This window comes from Myotis myotis, unplaced genomic scaffold (assembly GCF_014108235.1).
Source record: "Myotis myotis isolate mMyoMyo1 unplaced genomic scaffold, mMyoMyo1.p scaffold_m19_p_3, whole genome shotgun sequence".
Classification (NCBI taxonomy): Eukaryota; Metazoa; Chordata; class Mammalia; order Chiroptera; family Vespertilionidae; genus Myotis; species Myotis myotis.
Window position 1 is genome coordinate 41,319,795 of NW_023416335.1, and position 16,258 is coordinate 41,336,052.

A 16,258-nucleotide genomic window follows, 5' to 3' on the forward strand; every position below is an offset into this window, starting at 1 on the left:
GACCATCCTTTGTGGTTACTTTAGGTCTCCGAGGTTGCAAGGCCACCACACAGGCCTTCCCTGAGCTTGTCAGGTTCGCATGTAAGCCCCTTTTCACCCACAATGCACTCTCTCTCTCTCCCCATATTCCTTTCCCAATCTAAGAGGGCAGCAAAAAGCTCACAGAGGCCCTCAGCATAATGCAACATGTGAGATGACAGCACGCTTTCATCTTCCAAATTCTGAGTTCTTCTAATCTTGTTACCTTTGTTTAGGTGTTGCGGCTCTACAAAGAGAATCTGTGCTAAACCCTGCTGTTGTCCAGGTCAAATATTCGCTCTCATGTTGGAGGACCTCCCACGGCACCTTTGTTCGGTCCCAAAGAGGGCAGCTGGCAGCTTTCTGCAGGTCTTCCGAAACCGCAGCCGAGGGGGCGTTTCTGAGCGGCGGGGGCGGGCAGAGCCGGCGCCTCCCTTCTCTGCTTAGCTGGTGCCTTAAGGTCGGAGCACAAACTGCGTAAAGTTTGCGACCAGGTGTGAGCACGTGGGCCTCTGGTACCGGGGCCCAGGGCCCGTGGTCCCCCTACCATCTCCATCCAACAGCGCCCCGGCCTCGCCTCGCATCAGCGCGTGGCCCCCGGCAGCGTCCGCCCGGCCTCCCGCTCCTCGCGTGGACCCTTCGCCTCGCTGCTCCCGACTCCCGGCTCCGGGCGGGGGCGTTGGCGACGGCAGCAGCTGCAGCGGCAGCAGCGGCCCCGGCGCTGGAGGCGGGGACGGGGCGGGCCGCCGGGCTCTCCTCCCGGAAGCGGGTGATTTGGAGGCTGGAGCCGAGCGGAGGCGGCCGGAGCTCCAGCATCCCTGCCGGCGGCTCGGGGAGCAGCGGGGACACACCGCCGCCGGAGCAGCGCCACCCCGGCCCGCGGCCGCGCGGCCGGCAAGATGTTGCCGGTGTACACGGAGGTGAAGCCCAACCCGCTGCAGAACGCCAACCTCTGCTCGCGCGTGTTCTTCTGGTGAGCGCCCCGCCCGCGCCTGTCATCCCGCCGCCGCGTGCGCCCGGCTTTGGGGGTGGGGACCCGGTCTGAACCAGGGAGCGCTTTCCTTCTGGCTGCGATCGGGCCGCCCCACGCCGGCCGCGTGCTCCCCGGCGAGCGGGGCGGGCGGGAGCAGGCCCCGGAGGGGGACCCGGAGTCCTGCTGGTGGGGCCGCTGGGGCTCCCTGCCGCGCCGCTCGCCGGGGAGGAGGAGGTAGCCCCGCGGGAGAACAGACTGCATCTCTCCAGCCCGCCAACCGTACTCGGCTTCCCTCCGAGGCTCAGGGATTTGCACTTCTGAACTAAAGCTGCACCCTTTGTTTTCTTTCTTTCTAAGCCAGCAGCTTATGAATAGCTTGCTTGGTCTCACTGCAACCGAAGCCAAATTAGTGCCCTGGACCACTGCCATCTCCCAACAGTGTCCCCACCTCTTCCGATATTCCTTACGTGCCGCCGAGTTCCGACTCCACCGGCTCCCTCTGTGTCCGGACCGTGTCTGTCTCTTACCCTCGCTCTCTCTTCATGTCTGTGTCACACTGGGTGTCCTAGTACTTAGTTGTGGCAGATTTCCTGTGGGTTAACAGCGCTTTATTATTTATTTCATGAATGGAGACACTTGAACACGGCTTTCTTTTGCCTGGGACACACATAGCCATGACTGGAGCACGTCCTTGACCAGCCCCTTTCCTATTGCGAATATATCCACTTGCACCTTTGAGGTCTACAACGGGGTAGGTTTTATAGGGATCTCTAGCCTCTAGGGAAGCAATTCAGGGTCTTGATGCAGATAGTTCTTCTCGGGAGCCCTATGGTCCTAAAACCACTGAAAGGCCCTTGAGCTGGGTGGAAACACATCGGTGAAAGTTGGCCCACAGAGGTGATGCTCTTTAAGTTTTATGTCTAGGAGCTGGCACTGGGAACGAGGTGGGCCTGAACCCTTGGACTTGAATCACATTTGGTTGATGGTTAGATCTTTTGTTTCTCGACCCTAACCCTCCTTTCACCTTTCCCCCATATTCTAAGAGATTCCAAGGGGATCCTCCTGCACGGGCTTTAATTGCTGTGTATTCAGCATGTGTGGAACAGACCTTGGCTGTTTGGTACCCTTCTCTACATGAAAGGGGAAGAAGGCTATGTCTGCTTATTATAAATTATAATGAAGGAGGCAAACATCTCCGTAACTTCAGGCAGGGCAAGGCGCTGTGGAAGCGCTTCCTATTTGTGGATTTTGGAAATGTTTGTACATGGATATGGGAAGGTGGTGAGGACTTCTCATGAATGACTTGAGTAGGCATCCATTCTGGTTTCCCTCCTGGAGGGGAAGGAGCAATTATCTGTTTTCCTCCTGAAGGCCCTGAAGCAGAGAGGTTGAGTGAGTTGCCCAGGATCACATAGCTAGTACGTGGTGGAGCAGCATCCCAAACCAGGCAGCCTGGTGCACTGGCCTGTGTTCCAAACCGCTGTGCTGAGCCGCTTCTGTTGGCTCTTAAATCCATGGAGAAGGCCATTCTGAACTCACTGTTGTTCTTATAGACTGGAGTTGTGAGGTGGTTGGGCCATAGGAAACATCTGTTACCTTCCTTTAGGGCAACTGTTCTCAAGGTATGGCATCCACATCTGCCTCATCCACATCACCAGGGAGCTTTGTTAGAAATGCAAGTTCTCCAGCACCCATTCCACAGCAATTCTGTAAAATTGGAAACTCTGGGGGTTAGCGTTTACCTAAACTAGCACCCCAGGTAATTCTCCTGGAAAGTTGAGACTGACTGTTTTAAGCCGCTCCTCCATTGTCATTCCAGTGTCATTCCAGTTTAAAAAAGGGCAGGTGTTTGTGAAGTCAGTTGTTGACCACAGTTGCCATCCTGTCTTGATTTACCTTCTGCAGTTTGAGGAATTTTAAAGTCTGGGGCACCTTAGTGATTTTCTTGTGTGCCCCTCTGGCTGCAGGCCTGAAAGCTGAAATGAGCCCAGCCAGGAGGAAGTGCTGTCTGGAGACAAGGCCCACCTTGAAGAGAACAACAACCAAGTTTTCAGCTTTTCAAATTTCACCTGCTTTCTAAACTTGTAAACTTGCAGCTACTTATCTGAAAGACACCAATATGGAGCTCACTGACTTTTATGCAGATGACTTAACCAGGGTTTTGGTGTTTTCACAGCACATTTGGGCTTGGGGTCTAAGAGGAATTGTACATTATTGGCTATTGGTAATTGTTGTGGATTTTCTAAAAGAATGTATTTTTTTCTATTTCTGCAAGAAATTCCAAAAAACCTACTAGAAGGTAACAACAACAACAAAAAAATTCCGAACTATAGAAAAAGAAGAAAGGGAAAGGATGACTTACTTCTGTTTAGCCTAGTACAGGTGCTGATGTTTTGGCGGTCTCTTAAGTCTTCTCTTTAAACCTCTTTAAGCACACCTGTGGGTGCACACATCTTTTCTGTAAAACTGGTTTGGATCCTGATCCCTTAATTCCCTATGGTTAACATTTCTTTATGGCATTAATCTTCAAAATATGCTATTTAAAGTTTGTAGTTTATGCAGTCTTTCACTTTTGGTTGAACACAGTTTGTTTCTGTGTACGATGATGTAATGTACATCCATGTTCATATTTTTGTGCATCTTTCCTTTTTTCTATATTTTTAAAAGTAGAGCAACTGGTGGAAAGCCAAATTGTTTTCTAACAGGATTTGACCAATTTATCAATGTGCTTAAACCACTCATTGTCAACTTTGAATACACAAATTATTTTTCTAGGTAGAAAGGTTAAAGATACTAGTTTTAATGTGAATTTATTTGAATTATAGTGGTGGAACTGTTTTTTATGTCTATTGACCCATTTATCCGTGTTTCTTTCAATTGTCCATGAACAGATTTTTTTCCTATGAGGCACTTATGTTTTGACATAACTTGTAATAGGGCTTATAATATTTTTTTCAGATTTTCATTTGTCTCTTAATTTAGTTCAGATATTTTAAAATTTATATATCATTCATTAAACTGAGCTTTTCTAATGTTCTTAAAAATCTCAGCACCATCTAAATCTCCATGAGCATTTTTAGTTTTCTTGCATCATTTCTAACAATAGAGGCACCTGGAACTTCTTTTACTGTTTGATATGAAATAGGCCCCGCTCCCCTTCCCCCCAAAACAGCTCATTTTCCCATCATGGTTTATTGAATAATTCTTCCTCTTCCCTATTCTTGGAAATAAGTGGCAAAGCTCGTGAATTGTGTCTAGCTGGGCACTAGATTGCCCATTCCCCTGAGACTCCCTGGTGATAGCCCTCTCCCCTACTGGGCAACCTGTGCGTGAGTGTGTGTGTGCTCTGTGCTCTGTATTTTTCTGTCCACCCTTATCCCAGAGGTCAGCAGGTTGGGGAGTAGCAAGGCAGGACCTGTTCCCAGAGATGGGGGTTTAGGAGGGCTTGGGCCAGATGCCTCGGGCAAACCAGAGTGGTTAAAGGCTCCCTCCCCGGAAGCTGGCTCAGGAAAGCGAATGCTGCTGTGGAGGCTGCCGCTGGAGTCAGGACACACTCCCTGGAGACTCTTCTCAGAGAAAGCTGATGACATGAGGGAGAAATGCAAATGGCTGAGTGCTAGCGTGGCTTAGAGAGGTTGGTTGTATTCAGCCCTCTATATATTGATTGTGAATGCATAGAAATGTTTAATTTTAAACTAGGATTCTTGCACCATTTTCAGAATACCTCATGTTAATCTTGCTCTTTATTAACAGTTGGAAATCCAAAGGTAGATGGAGGCTGGGGGAGCTTTCCAGGGCTCGTTCTCTGGCCTTAGCCTGTTCCCCTTTCTTAAGGTTTAATTTGATGAGTTTTGGCAAACAAGATGTAGAACCTCCCAGAGGTGTATTGAAATTTACTACTAAGTCCCTACTAAGTCCCTGCAGTGATATAAACAACGTAACAAATTTTATAAGTATCTCCTATGGGTTATTCTTCTTTTAAAAAATCAAATATGTTTTTATTGATTTCAGAGAGGAAGGGAGAGGGAAAGTTAGGAACATCAATGATGAGAGAGAATCATTGACCGGCTGCCTCCTGCATAACCCCTACTGGGGTTGAGCCTGCATGTGCCCTGACTGGGAATCAAACTGGTGACCTCCTGGTTCATAGGTCGACGCTCTGAGCAATGCCAGTCAGCCCCCATGGTTTCTTCTCCCTTTTTTTTTTTTCAATCTGCACCCGAGGATATTTTTCCCCTGATTTTTAGAGAGAGTGGAAGAGAGAGGAAAAGATAGAGAAATCAATGTGAGAGAAACACATGGATTGGTTGTCTCTCACAGCGCCCTGACCAGAGCCCAGGCCAGAGAGGAGCCTGCAACCGAGGTGTGTGTCCTTGACGGGAATTGAACTGTGACCCTTTGGTCTGCAGGCCGATGCTCTGTCCACTGGCCAAACCAGCTAGGGCCTGTGGTTTATTCCTTTTTTTCTTTCTTTTAAATATTTTTATTGATTTCAGAGAAGATGGGAGAGGGACAGAGAGATAGAAACATCAATGATGAGAGTGAATCATTGATTGGTTGCCTCTTGCACACCCCCCACTGGGGATCAAATCTGCAACCCAGGCATGTGCCCTTGACCAGACTCGAACCCAGAACCTTTCAGTCCGCAGGCCAACGCTCTATCCACTGAACCAAGCCAGCTAGGGCTATTCTTGATGTGTGTGTGTGTGTGTGTGTGTGTGTGTGTGTGTGTTTGAGCCTTCATCCTATGTCACACCTGCCACTCTTCAGTGGGTCCTGAGAACGCTGTCCTTTTTACCACGAGGATGCTTTTGTGGGTTTCCTCTTCGTGTGAGCTCCAAGCCCCTGCAGATATTTTGTGTTTTTGTATTGGTGAATAACTTAGAGCAGTGGTTCTCAACCTTCCTAATGCCGTGACCCTGTGGTGACCCCCAATTTCATTGTTACAAATTGAACAGAATTAAAGCATAGTGATTAATCACAAAAACAATATGTAATTATATATGTGTTTTCCAATGGTCTTAGGCGACCCCTGTGAAAGGGTCATTCGACCCCCAAAGGGGTCGCGACCCACAGGTTGAGAACCGCTGGCTTCGAGGTAGATGCCAGTATAGGCAGTGGGAAAGTCTGGGCTTTGGAACAGGTTGGACTCAGGTCTTATCTTCAGTGCTGCTAATTCTGTGTGGCTACCTGCAAGTGATCTCTGAGCCTTAAAATTGGAAGAATGGAGGTGATCGTAAATTAACTCCAGCCCAGAGTGAAGGCCTCGTATGGCCCGGGGGATATCTGAAGACAGGAAGATAAGTGTTAGATCCATTTAAAGATTAAGCCTTATGAGTTCTCTTTATCGGAACAGGTGTACCCTGTGTTGTTGTTTTTTTGAGCTTCCCTTTATTGCGCTTCCCAGATGTTGCATTTTTTTTTTTTTAATAAATTGAAGACAAGACCTTCTGCCAACAAAAAAGATTATGGCTCACTATCATAGTGGTTTGGAACCAAACCGGTAGTGTCTCTGGGTATACCTGTATTATGTACCTACATAGAAATAACTGAAAATGGAAGTCAGCTGAGGTTAAGCTTAATACTTTCTTCAGATATTAAAACTCATGTTTATATACTTCAGCAGTATTCACTGATGCTGTTAATAATGCAGGCGCGGACCTGTTTCCATCCCCCCCAGATTATCCTGGATGTGGCAGGTCTGGGTGGGATGTGTGGAATCTGTGTTGTAAGTTACTTAAGGGCACTTAGGCTGGCAGGTAGTCCTCAGAGATGGATCTGTTTAGATAACAGTGCTGATAATCATTAACATCTTTTGAATAATGCTTTCTCTGGGCTCAGAATTTTGCTCACTGTTTTACATTTATTGTCTCATTGAGTCCTCAAGCAATCCTATGAGCCAGGCATCTTGTGAAATACTTAGTTCATAAATGAGGAAATGCAGGTCTAGAGAGGCTGGGCAAGTAGTCAGGAGCCACATACTTAGGCAGTCACAAGGTCCGGCTGGGATTCCACGCATATCCTGAGCACACATGGAAGCCAGCAGTGTAAATGCTGGTTGACCGAACAAAAAAGTGAATGTGCTGGCTTTTATCCAGGAGACATTTAAAAGTCATGTCAGTGAATGGATATGCCCTTTGCATATGCATGCATCTGAAGAATGCTTTCCTGTGTTTATTATGCTGCCTTCTGAATTGCCTTGTGGGATTTTAGCATCACTATCCACCCAGTTCTTAAGATGTGAACCTGTCAGGTCCTCTTCACCCTCATCTGCTGACATCAAATCCTATTGATTCAACTTCAAACATGCCCCTGCTCCCACCTCAGCTTACACTGTTGGATTCTGGTCCTTTCAGTGGGTCTTACTGCTACTGGTCTTTCTCTTAAAAGTCCGTGCCATCCTCCTGCTTAACAACTTCTTGCTACACTCAAGAGTAAATCTCTAAGCGGCATTCGGGATCCTGCAGAATTTGCTTTCCAAACCTCATCTTTCATCATTCCTCACACAATTGGACCTTTCTGATGAGGTGAGGCAGATCTTGTAACTATTCTGCTTTTTCAGGGCCATTATGTTAGGGGCAGAAGTAGAATACTGGGGACTAGCTATATTAAAAGAAATAGTAATGGTGCTCCGTTAACCTTGATTGTTTTGTTCTTATTACATTCTAACCTGGCCGGGAGTTGTGTGCCCCTGGGACCGGGGAGTCAACCTTGGACCTGGGAGTCAACCTTGAATGAGGTCCACTCTCACTGAGAACTAACTGCCTGTTATCATGGAAAGATTAACAACCTGTTTGCCCAAACAATGGAGTCCGCCTCAGCCCACATTGCCTACTTCCCCGTACCTGTCGTACCCATTTTGCATACTCATTCCTACTCCTTTTACCTCTCCCCATGTAATCTTTCTTTTTTAAAGCTTTATTTATTTATTTTTTAGTTAATCCTTTTTCAAGGATATTTTTCCATTGATTTTTTTAGAGAGAGTAGGAGAGGGAGAGACAGAGAAACAAGGTACGTGCAACCAAGGTACGTGCCCTTGACCAGAATCGAACCCGGGACCCTTCAGTCCCCAGGCTGACACTCTATCTACTGAGCCAAACCAGCCAGGGCTCCACATGTAATCTTTATCCTACCCAATATAAGCAGCTGGCTTAATGGGGGGCGGGGATTGCAGAGAGATTTTTGTGGATGACCTTTCTCATATTGCGGGCAATACTGGAAAATAAAATGCTCATATATGATTCAAACCTGTCTCTGCTTAATTGGCTCAAGTAGTGATAGGCAGCCTTAACCCTTTCAGTCCCTCCCTTCATGGGACTTAAATTCTAGTGCAGCGGTCGACAACCAGTGGTCTGTGGACCATTGGTGGCCCGTGAGGTCCGAAAGGTTGGTGACCGCTGTTCTAGTGAGAGAAACATTAAACAAGCCTGGCCGGTGTGGCTCAATGGTTGAGTGTTGACCCATGAACCAGGAGGTCACGGTTTGATTCCCAATCAAGGCACATGCCCAGGTTTTGGCTAGATCCCCAGTAGGGGGCATGTGGGAAGCAGCTGATCAGTGATTCTCATTGATGTGTCTCTCTTTCTCCCTCTCCCTTCCTCTCTGAAATCAGTAAAAATATATTAAAAGAAACACTAAATAAAATGAATGAGTAAATTGTAGTATGTCAGTTATGAGTTATAAGGAGAAGAAATAAGGCAGGGAAAGGGGTTAGGAGTGAGTGTATGTACTGGGAAGGGAGATGGCAGTTGTAGGCAGGGTGGCCAGCGAGAGCTTCACAGAGAAGGTGAGCAAGAAGGTGAGGGGATGGCCAATTCAAGAAGAGATTTTGAGGACCTTGTTGGCCAAGTGGGACCACTTTTCAGAAGAGAGGTAACATAGTCTGCTAAGGATTTAGTAAGATCAATCTGGTAGCTGTGTTGAGGCTGGACTAAAGTCAGGAAAATCATGAGCACATAGCTGCAGGGAGACTGGCAGGAGATTTCACGGCAGTTCAGGCGACTGATGATAGTGACTTTGACCAGGATGGTAGGAGGGCAGTGGTGAAGAAGAGCTTATTTGAAGGTGAAGCTGAGCATCTTTGGTGCTAGATAGAGTGTGGGACTTGAGAAGAGAGTCCAAGTTGTCTCTATGGGTTTGGCCTGAGCAAGGAGGGAGTTACTGTTAGATGAGATGCTGAAGCCTGTAGGAGGAACGGGTTGGAGAATTCCAGGAGTTTGGTTTTGGCCACATTGAGTTTGAGATGCCTGCTACACATTCAAGGGGAGAGGTTGAGTAGGCAATTGGTCATGAATCGGCAGGGAAGAAGTCTGTGCTGGAAATAAAATTTGGGCATCAGCAGCAGTGGAGATATTTTGGACACACAGTCAACTGACCTCACTGTGTGTGGGGTGTATCCCCAAACTACTCTTTTTTCCCTATTTAAGTTCATTTTGTTGATGTCAAAGTTTAGCATCTCATTGTTGCCTATTGAAAGTTATTTGAGTGGTTTTGCAGTCTGACCACTAGGAAGGGCTGGCCCTGGAGCTGTCTTCTAAGTTGTGGCTGATCTGCTAATGAACCCAGTGGGCAGTAGATTAATTTGTCTACAGGTGTTGGGAGAGGTCGTGCCATCTGTCTTATGGGAGTCCAGAGGTGTTTGTATCTATTGAGCAGTCATTCTGAAACTCTACAAAAAAATTGAGGTCAGTTTGGCATGATTTACTCTTAATGAACACAAGCTGGCTCTTGGTGCCGTCTTTCCTAAATGTACTCACAAACTGCCTCCTTCAAGCGATTGACGGGTATGATTTCTTTTAAGCTTGCTAGCTCTATTTTGTCTTAAGTTCTAATTAGTTAATACACAGAAGTTTCTCAGCCTTCACTATGATTGAATTTTACTTGGGCTGCCCTAAAATTCGAGCGCCTGATTCCTTCATACACCAGTTTGAATCATCTCTGGGAGTAGAGTGCTGCCATCAGTATTTATTTATTTATTTCATTTTTTAAAAATATATTTTTATTGATTTCAGAGAGGGAGAAGGAGAGAGAGAAACATCAATGAGAGAGAATCTGATCAGCTGCCTCCTATATGCCCCCTATGGGGATCGAGCCCGAAACCCAGGCATGTGCCCTTGATTGTAATCGAACCCAGGACCCTTCAGTCTGCAGGCTAATGCTCTATCCACTAAGCCACACCAGCTAGGGCTGGCATCAGTATTTTTAAAAGGTTTCCTATGCAATGCACAATGAAGACTAAGAACCCTGAATAAAAATGAAACACATTTCTGTGCATATTTCCATTTTTCTGGCCAAGGTTCTGAACTGTCCTTATCCCCTTTTCTGATCCCTCTCCAAGGATAAGCACAGTGGGGCTTACTCATCCCTATTGTCCTGTGCAGATATCTTAAAGATACCAGGTCCTTGGGTCCTGTGGTAACCTCTTGTGGCAGCTGGCATTGTCCTCATTTTACCCAGTAGGACATGGAGCTCTGGAATGAGTCAGGTCTGACAAATTACAGAGCATGAGCTTCAGCCTCCATGTCACTGTTTTATGTCCTATCCTGGTCAGACAAGGATGCCTAGATTCATTGAGTTTATGAGGGTAATTGAGTGGAAATCTCACACTTGTCAATTAAAAGCTCGTGAATATAAAATTGCTCACCTAATAAACTGCTTTTATTTGCAGACTTTTATTAGTGTGTTTTATTGGCCAAGATGTGACAGATTATGTCATAAACCTAATTGGCTACTTCTTTTAATGTCTCCTGTTGAAGGGTTCTTCAGCTAGGCAGTGTACAGTAGGTCCTTGGGTTACGTCGGAGATCCGTTCCTACGGTGCAATGTAACGTGATTTTCGCCGTAAGTCGGAACCCACCTACATAAGCACCTACGTCACTCACATGGAGCACATACACAGCAGTAATGAAGTGAAACAGTAAAAAAAATTTAAAAGAAAGATAACAATTCCTGACCTTTACATGTGGTAAATAAATAATAAAAAACATAAAGCACATATGTACATACGTCAAAATGACAGAACTTTTTTTTTTTTAGACAAAAATGGGAGATGGCGACGTAACCATGAAATGACATACGTGGAGGACTGCCTGTACACCCTTCTCCCCTTCCTCCCCTTCCTCTCTTTCCTCTCCTTCCCGTATCTTTTTTGATGGTATGAGTGGTGTCTGTCCTGTTTTAAATTGTTAAAAGGGAGATTTATCTGTGGCTTAGAACTTTAGGCTGGGCCTGGAGGGGTCTAGTTGGGGTTCAGCCCCAGCAGGTCCAGGGGTTCCCCAAGGTGTGGACGGAGTCAGTGAAGAATGAAGGACACGGAGGCAGCGTTCAGTTGACCAGCAAGGTTGGGTTCTCTCGCCTGGTTCTATCCAGGATCTCCAGCCAGGTTCTGTCACCAGGTTCTGTGTTTTATTGTCTTGTTACATCTGTATTTATACCAGTTGATTTTAATCCTGTCAATTTCTATTCCAAAGGTTAGGGCGTTTCTTATCTCCATTCCAGGGAGTAAAGATTATGTAGCTTAAGCGTGATTGTTCGTAGTTAAAACGATTAACTACCCGCCTGGCACTTAGTTAAGGGGTTTTATTCCCTCCCTAACTTCAGGGAAAAATCCCTACCTGGGGAAACAATCTTTCTTGGAGAGGTGACCTTGGTTAAAACACATAGCACCAAGAAGGGGAGCAAACATATTAAGAACAGTATGCCATATACGCCAGGTCCCTTGAAACATATGCTGTGCAGATGTTTCTTCCCTGCAGCAACTGTATCAAGCAGCAAGGATGGACCGGCTTCCGGCAGGGTTTCATTGTCACAGAATCTGAAAGTGGCATTTACACGAATTTTGAGTATTCATTGAGCAACACAGTTTGTTCATCTGTAAAACAGATAATGCATTCTTAATGCATGTTACCTGGCATAGTACCTATAAGTGACTGCTACGTATTCGGCCCTCAGCAAATGGGTACAGTGGGGATTACTGCAAAATTCACTCTTTTATTATGTTTTTGTTTTAAATGATCAAGTGTATTTATTCATGTGACTTTTTAAAAAACACACTAAGTTGCCAGCTCTTTGAAGGCAGAAACCATTGTCTTTTACATCTTTACCTCTCAGCACCTAGCCGAGCATCTTGCACTTAATAGGTGTATTCAGGCATTTAAGTTACTGCTTTAGTCTTTTCAGGTTCCTCTCAAAGCATGAGACCAGCTGGCACAGTGGGGCTTATTCATCCCTATGGGGACTCAGCAAATGATCGGGGAGGAAGGGGGCTTGCTTTGTGCAGGGATCATGGGGGTACTCCTCTTTGGACCCTTTTAGTAGCCCCTTTCCTAATTTGGAATTGCTGACACCTGTACTTCAGATAGGAGCAAGCTGGGTATAATGGAGAGAGCTTCAGACTGGAGCCAGAAGATCCAAGTCCTAGTCCATGATCTTGCACTTGTTAGCTGTGACCGCAGGCCAGACACTTAACCCCTCAGGGCTTCAGTATCCTCTTCTACAAGTTGGGAAGATTAAACCTACTCATGGTGTATTCCAAAAATTATATTTTAAGTGTAAACAATGAATAAAGTTCTATGCACTTATTTTCCTTTCCCACTTAGAACCAAGCAGGGCAAGTCGGCAGAGCTTGATGAGGAAATAGTGCAATGTGTAACATCCATCTCTGGTGAATGGAGAAGTGACCTGTTAGTAACCGTCCCACAGAAATTAAGAAAAATGAAAGCAGCAAAGAGAAGTATAATTCATACCAAGAACAGGGTCTGTTGGTGGAAGCCCTTTGAAAATTGTAAGGTGATATTATGACTAGTACATCTGCCAGAGCAATGTGGCTGAAGCTGCTTAAGACAGCTCCTCCTGGCAACTTCCCTCTCCATACCTGGCCCTTGATCGCACACTTCTAGCCTGTGGAACTGGAGTTGTGAGAATAGATTTCTGCTGTTTAAGTGCCCCCAACTGTAGCACTTTATTACGTAGCCCAAGCAGCTAAAACCCCCACGTGGCCCCTAGAAGTCTTTGTGGGAGTTGGTGCCACTGGTTGCCATGGTTCAGAGCTGCTCTGTATTGTAGTTTGTCCTCTATTAGACTGAACTTCCCAAGGATTCTGATCGCCTCTAGTCGACCTCATTATAGACCTGTCTCCTCATTTTTTGAATTGAATTCAGGAAAATCCCTAAAACTCTTCAGAGGTGGAACCCCAATCCCCATGAACCCTTCAGAGTGCTTTGCTTAGGAGGAGAGCGTCTGTCCCTGGCCAGGCAGTCTGGGCGTCCCACGTAGAATTCCTGCTATTGAAATGGATTACTCATTGTTGCTGCTGGTTCCCCAGCACCAGGTGGGCGCGTCTTTGGCATCAGGCTGTCCAGTGTAAGCTGTTCTGTTCTTTCAGGCTATGAGGTAACTCAGACTCATGCTTTGAACTTTCGCTTTGACAGTCTCTATGCAAATTTACCACATTATTTTGCTTTTTGGGAAAACCCCATACAAGTCTTCAGTGTATCTTGTATTAATAGCCAAAAAAATAAAAATATAAAAAAGATGGCTTTATTGTTCTCTCAGGCAAACTCACTCGCCTTTCCTCTCCCCATTTAGAATATAATGTAGTCCAAGTTTTTCCTTAAGACAAAACTTTGAAAGAGAAAATCAGTCCCTCCAGTGGGTTTTGGTAATCTCCGCTAGGAGCCACTCAGAGAGTTAATTGAAGTCTTTGGAAGGGAAATTCCGTCAGGCTGTGTTCCTCGGGGGGAGGGATTCCTTTCCTGTAGCCCCAGGCACATTTTCTAAGAAACCTTTCCAGGAAGGATGAGGTGCAACAGGAAGGAACCCTACCGAGGAGCCCACTCACAAACATAGAAAGGGGACTTTAATGACCTTTCATTTCTGGGAATTGACGGTTCTATTGAGGGCAGACAAAATGAGAAAACAGCAGCTACTACTGAATGTCGTAGGGTCATGGAAAAGGCAGTGTGCGAGGCGGGTGAGGGTTGTGCCAGTTAAACTGGATTCTGCGGGGCAACTGAGCAGCTCAGCCTCCTGATTCCCTGTCACCTTAGGCTAATTCTCTTGGAAAGTTTCACTTTAAGAAGTGGTGACATGTGGAAAACTAGCCCAGGGCCACACAGAGATCTGGTTCAAAGCCTAAGTTTTGTGGTTTTTCTCCCTCTCACATATTTAGATTGAATTCCTGGCAAGCATTTTAAGGAAGTAAAAGGTGGACATGAACACTGATGCAGCACCTTGTTTGTTGAAGGATGAGCCTGCCAAGCATGTGCAGAACGCGGGCATGAGCGAGTCTGCGTGTCCTTCCAGGGTGGTGGCCACAGGGCAGGAAACCAGGCAGCCACCTCACCTGGGCCCTGCGGCTCGGCTCCACGGAGCTGGCCAGCTTGGCCTGACATCCCGGCCACACTTCCTGCCTGTTCTGTGCTCTCTGCTCACTTCCACAGGCCTCTCTCTGCCATCTCCTCTGTTCTCATGAACTCTCTTCTCTCCCTGCTCCCCCTCAGAAAGTCAGCCCCATTTACTGGTTTCCACAAAAATCTACACATCGTGACACTTGGTGATTTTGAAGGTTTTGGTTGATTTTCAGGGGGAGGCCTTTGCTCCTCTCCCCCTATCTTTTCCAGCTCCCGTCCCTCTCTGAAGTCAGAGGCTGTGTCCCCCTTATCTTGGGCACAGCCATCTGACCACTCCAGCACCTCCTGAGACTTTGTTGAACAGTTTTCTACCTTACTATGCAAATACCCATAAGCAAGGTAGACTGCTACTGTCCATGATTAACATTTATAAGCAGTTTGCCAAGTCGTCACTTTCTTGCCTCCAGCTGAGCGAACAGGTGCAGCGAGGTTATTGCCTCCAGCTGAGGGAACGGAAGTGCAGAGGTTAAATTTCCAGCCCAGAGCAAAACAACTCAGTAAGTGGAGGGGGGCAGGGCTCTCTGATTCCCAGCCTGGCGTGTTGAAGTCCCCTGCAAAGATCTTTGGAAGGTGGAGGAGGGAGTTACATCAGACATGTGTTTGCTGGAGGAGCCCGTGTGACCCAGGAGCGGCTTCGTGGAACAGGTGTGCTTGTGGAACCACATGGTGTTTTAGCTTCTGCAGAAATTTTCCTGTCCTTACACACCTTAAGACGGGCACCTCCAAAAGCATATCTCACTCACCGTGGAGGGTTTCTTTTTCTAGGACTAGCAATCTGGTGTCGATGTTCAGGCCCAGTCTTTATTTCCGAAGTGTCCCCTGGTTCCTGATGGATTTTGGCATTTGGTTAGGTTGTAGAGAAAAGGGGGGGTGGGTGGGTTGTGTTTATTGTATCTGTGTCTCCTAACAGGCCATGACTCTGTGTTGTACTCGTCTTTTTATTTGGGAAGGAAATGATTTGATGTAGCAGCCTTCCTCCCTCCACTCCCCCCCCCCCCCCCCCCCCCCGTCCCCGAAGGGTAAAGTGCACGTGCGCGCGCACACACACACACACACACACACACACACACACCTTGATTTGATATGAAATCAGTAATAAGTAAAATTTTTTGTTGCCCAAGGTTGTAGAGCTCTTCTCAAGAAGTTAAAAATTTTTTTTCTTTTCACCTGTACCAGGTGGCTCTAACTGCACCCCTAACCACATTGTAATCATTAACAGCACCCCATTGTATTCCTAAGAGTACCTGGGGAAGTCGGATAATAAAATAACATTATCACTCTAACTGAGCTGAAATTCACATTCCATAAAATGCGCCCCTCCCCCAAGCCATGGAGCATGCTCGGGCGGGCACTGGACACGGTGATGTCAGTATTTGCTAAACGTGTATCGAGTATTGACTAGTGAGTACCTATTACTACTATTCCCACTTGAGCAGGTATCCTCACAACACAACCCTTGACCTGTGCTTTGTATGGAAGAATGATGGCTGTGAAAGCTACAGGGAGCGTGCTTGGTTCTTGAGGTGACAACTGGCGGGCCAGGCGGTGGGAGTATTGGGTGGTTGGTCTACGGCAGTGGTCGGCAGTGGTCGGCAAACTGCGGCGCCTTGAGTGTGGCTCTTCTACAAAACACCACGTGCGGGCGCGCACGTACAGTGTGATTGAAACTTCGTGGCCACACTCAAGGGGCCAAAGAGCCGCAGTTTGCCGACTACTGGTCTACGGGGCTACGAGAGCTGGGCGAATGTTGACAGTCACTGGGAAGGTCTCTCATTTGTGGTCCAGTTCGAGTGGCTGGAGAGACCTTACCTAAAGGGGTCAGGAAGGTGTGTGTGAGTATAGCCAGCGAAGGCACTTG

At 46.8% G+C, this 16,258-nt stretch overlaps 1 protein-coding gene across 7 annotated transcripts in view; it reads left to right on the forward strand.

The window, feature by feature from the left end:
* Positions 1 to 489: 489 nt before the first annotated feature.
* The window catches only part of ABCC4 (ATP binding cassette subfamily C member 4), a 226,675-nt gene continuing 210,906 nt past the window's right edge, over positions 490 to 16,258 (forward strand). For 3 of the 7 annotated variants that reach the window (XR_004965841.1, XR_004965842.1, XM_036297857.1), the window contains exon 1: positions 490 to 991. Coding sequence is in view for 4 of the 7 variants with exons in the window: in XM_036297857.1 (XP_036153750.1) it covers positions 918 to 991 (74 nt within the window). In the remaining 3 variants the exon portion in view is untranslated. Of the gene's footprint in view, positions 992 to 15,021; positions 15,046 to 16,258 lie in introns of those variants that run through there. The other 4 variants (XM_036297851.1, XM_036297853.1, XM_036297856.1 and 1 more) reach the window with 3 other exon arrangements.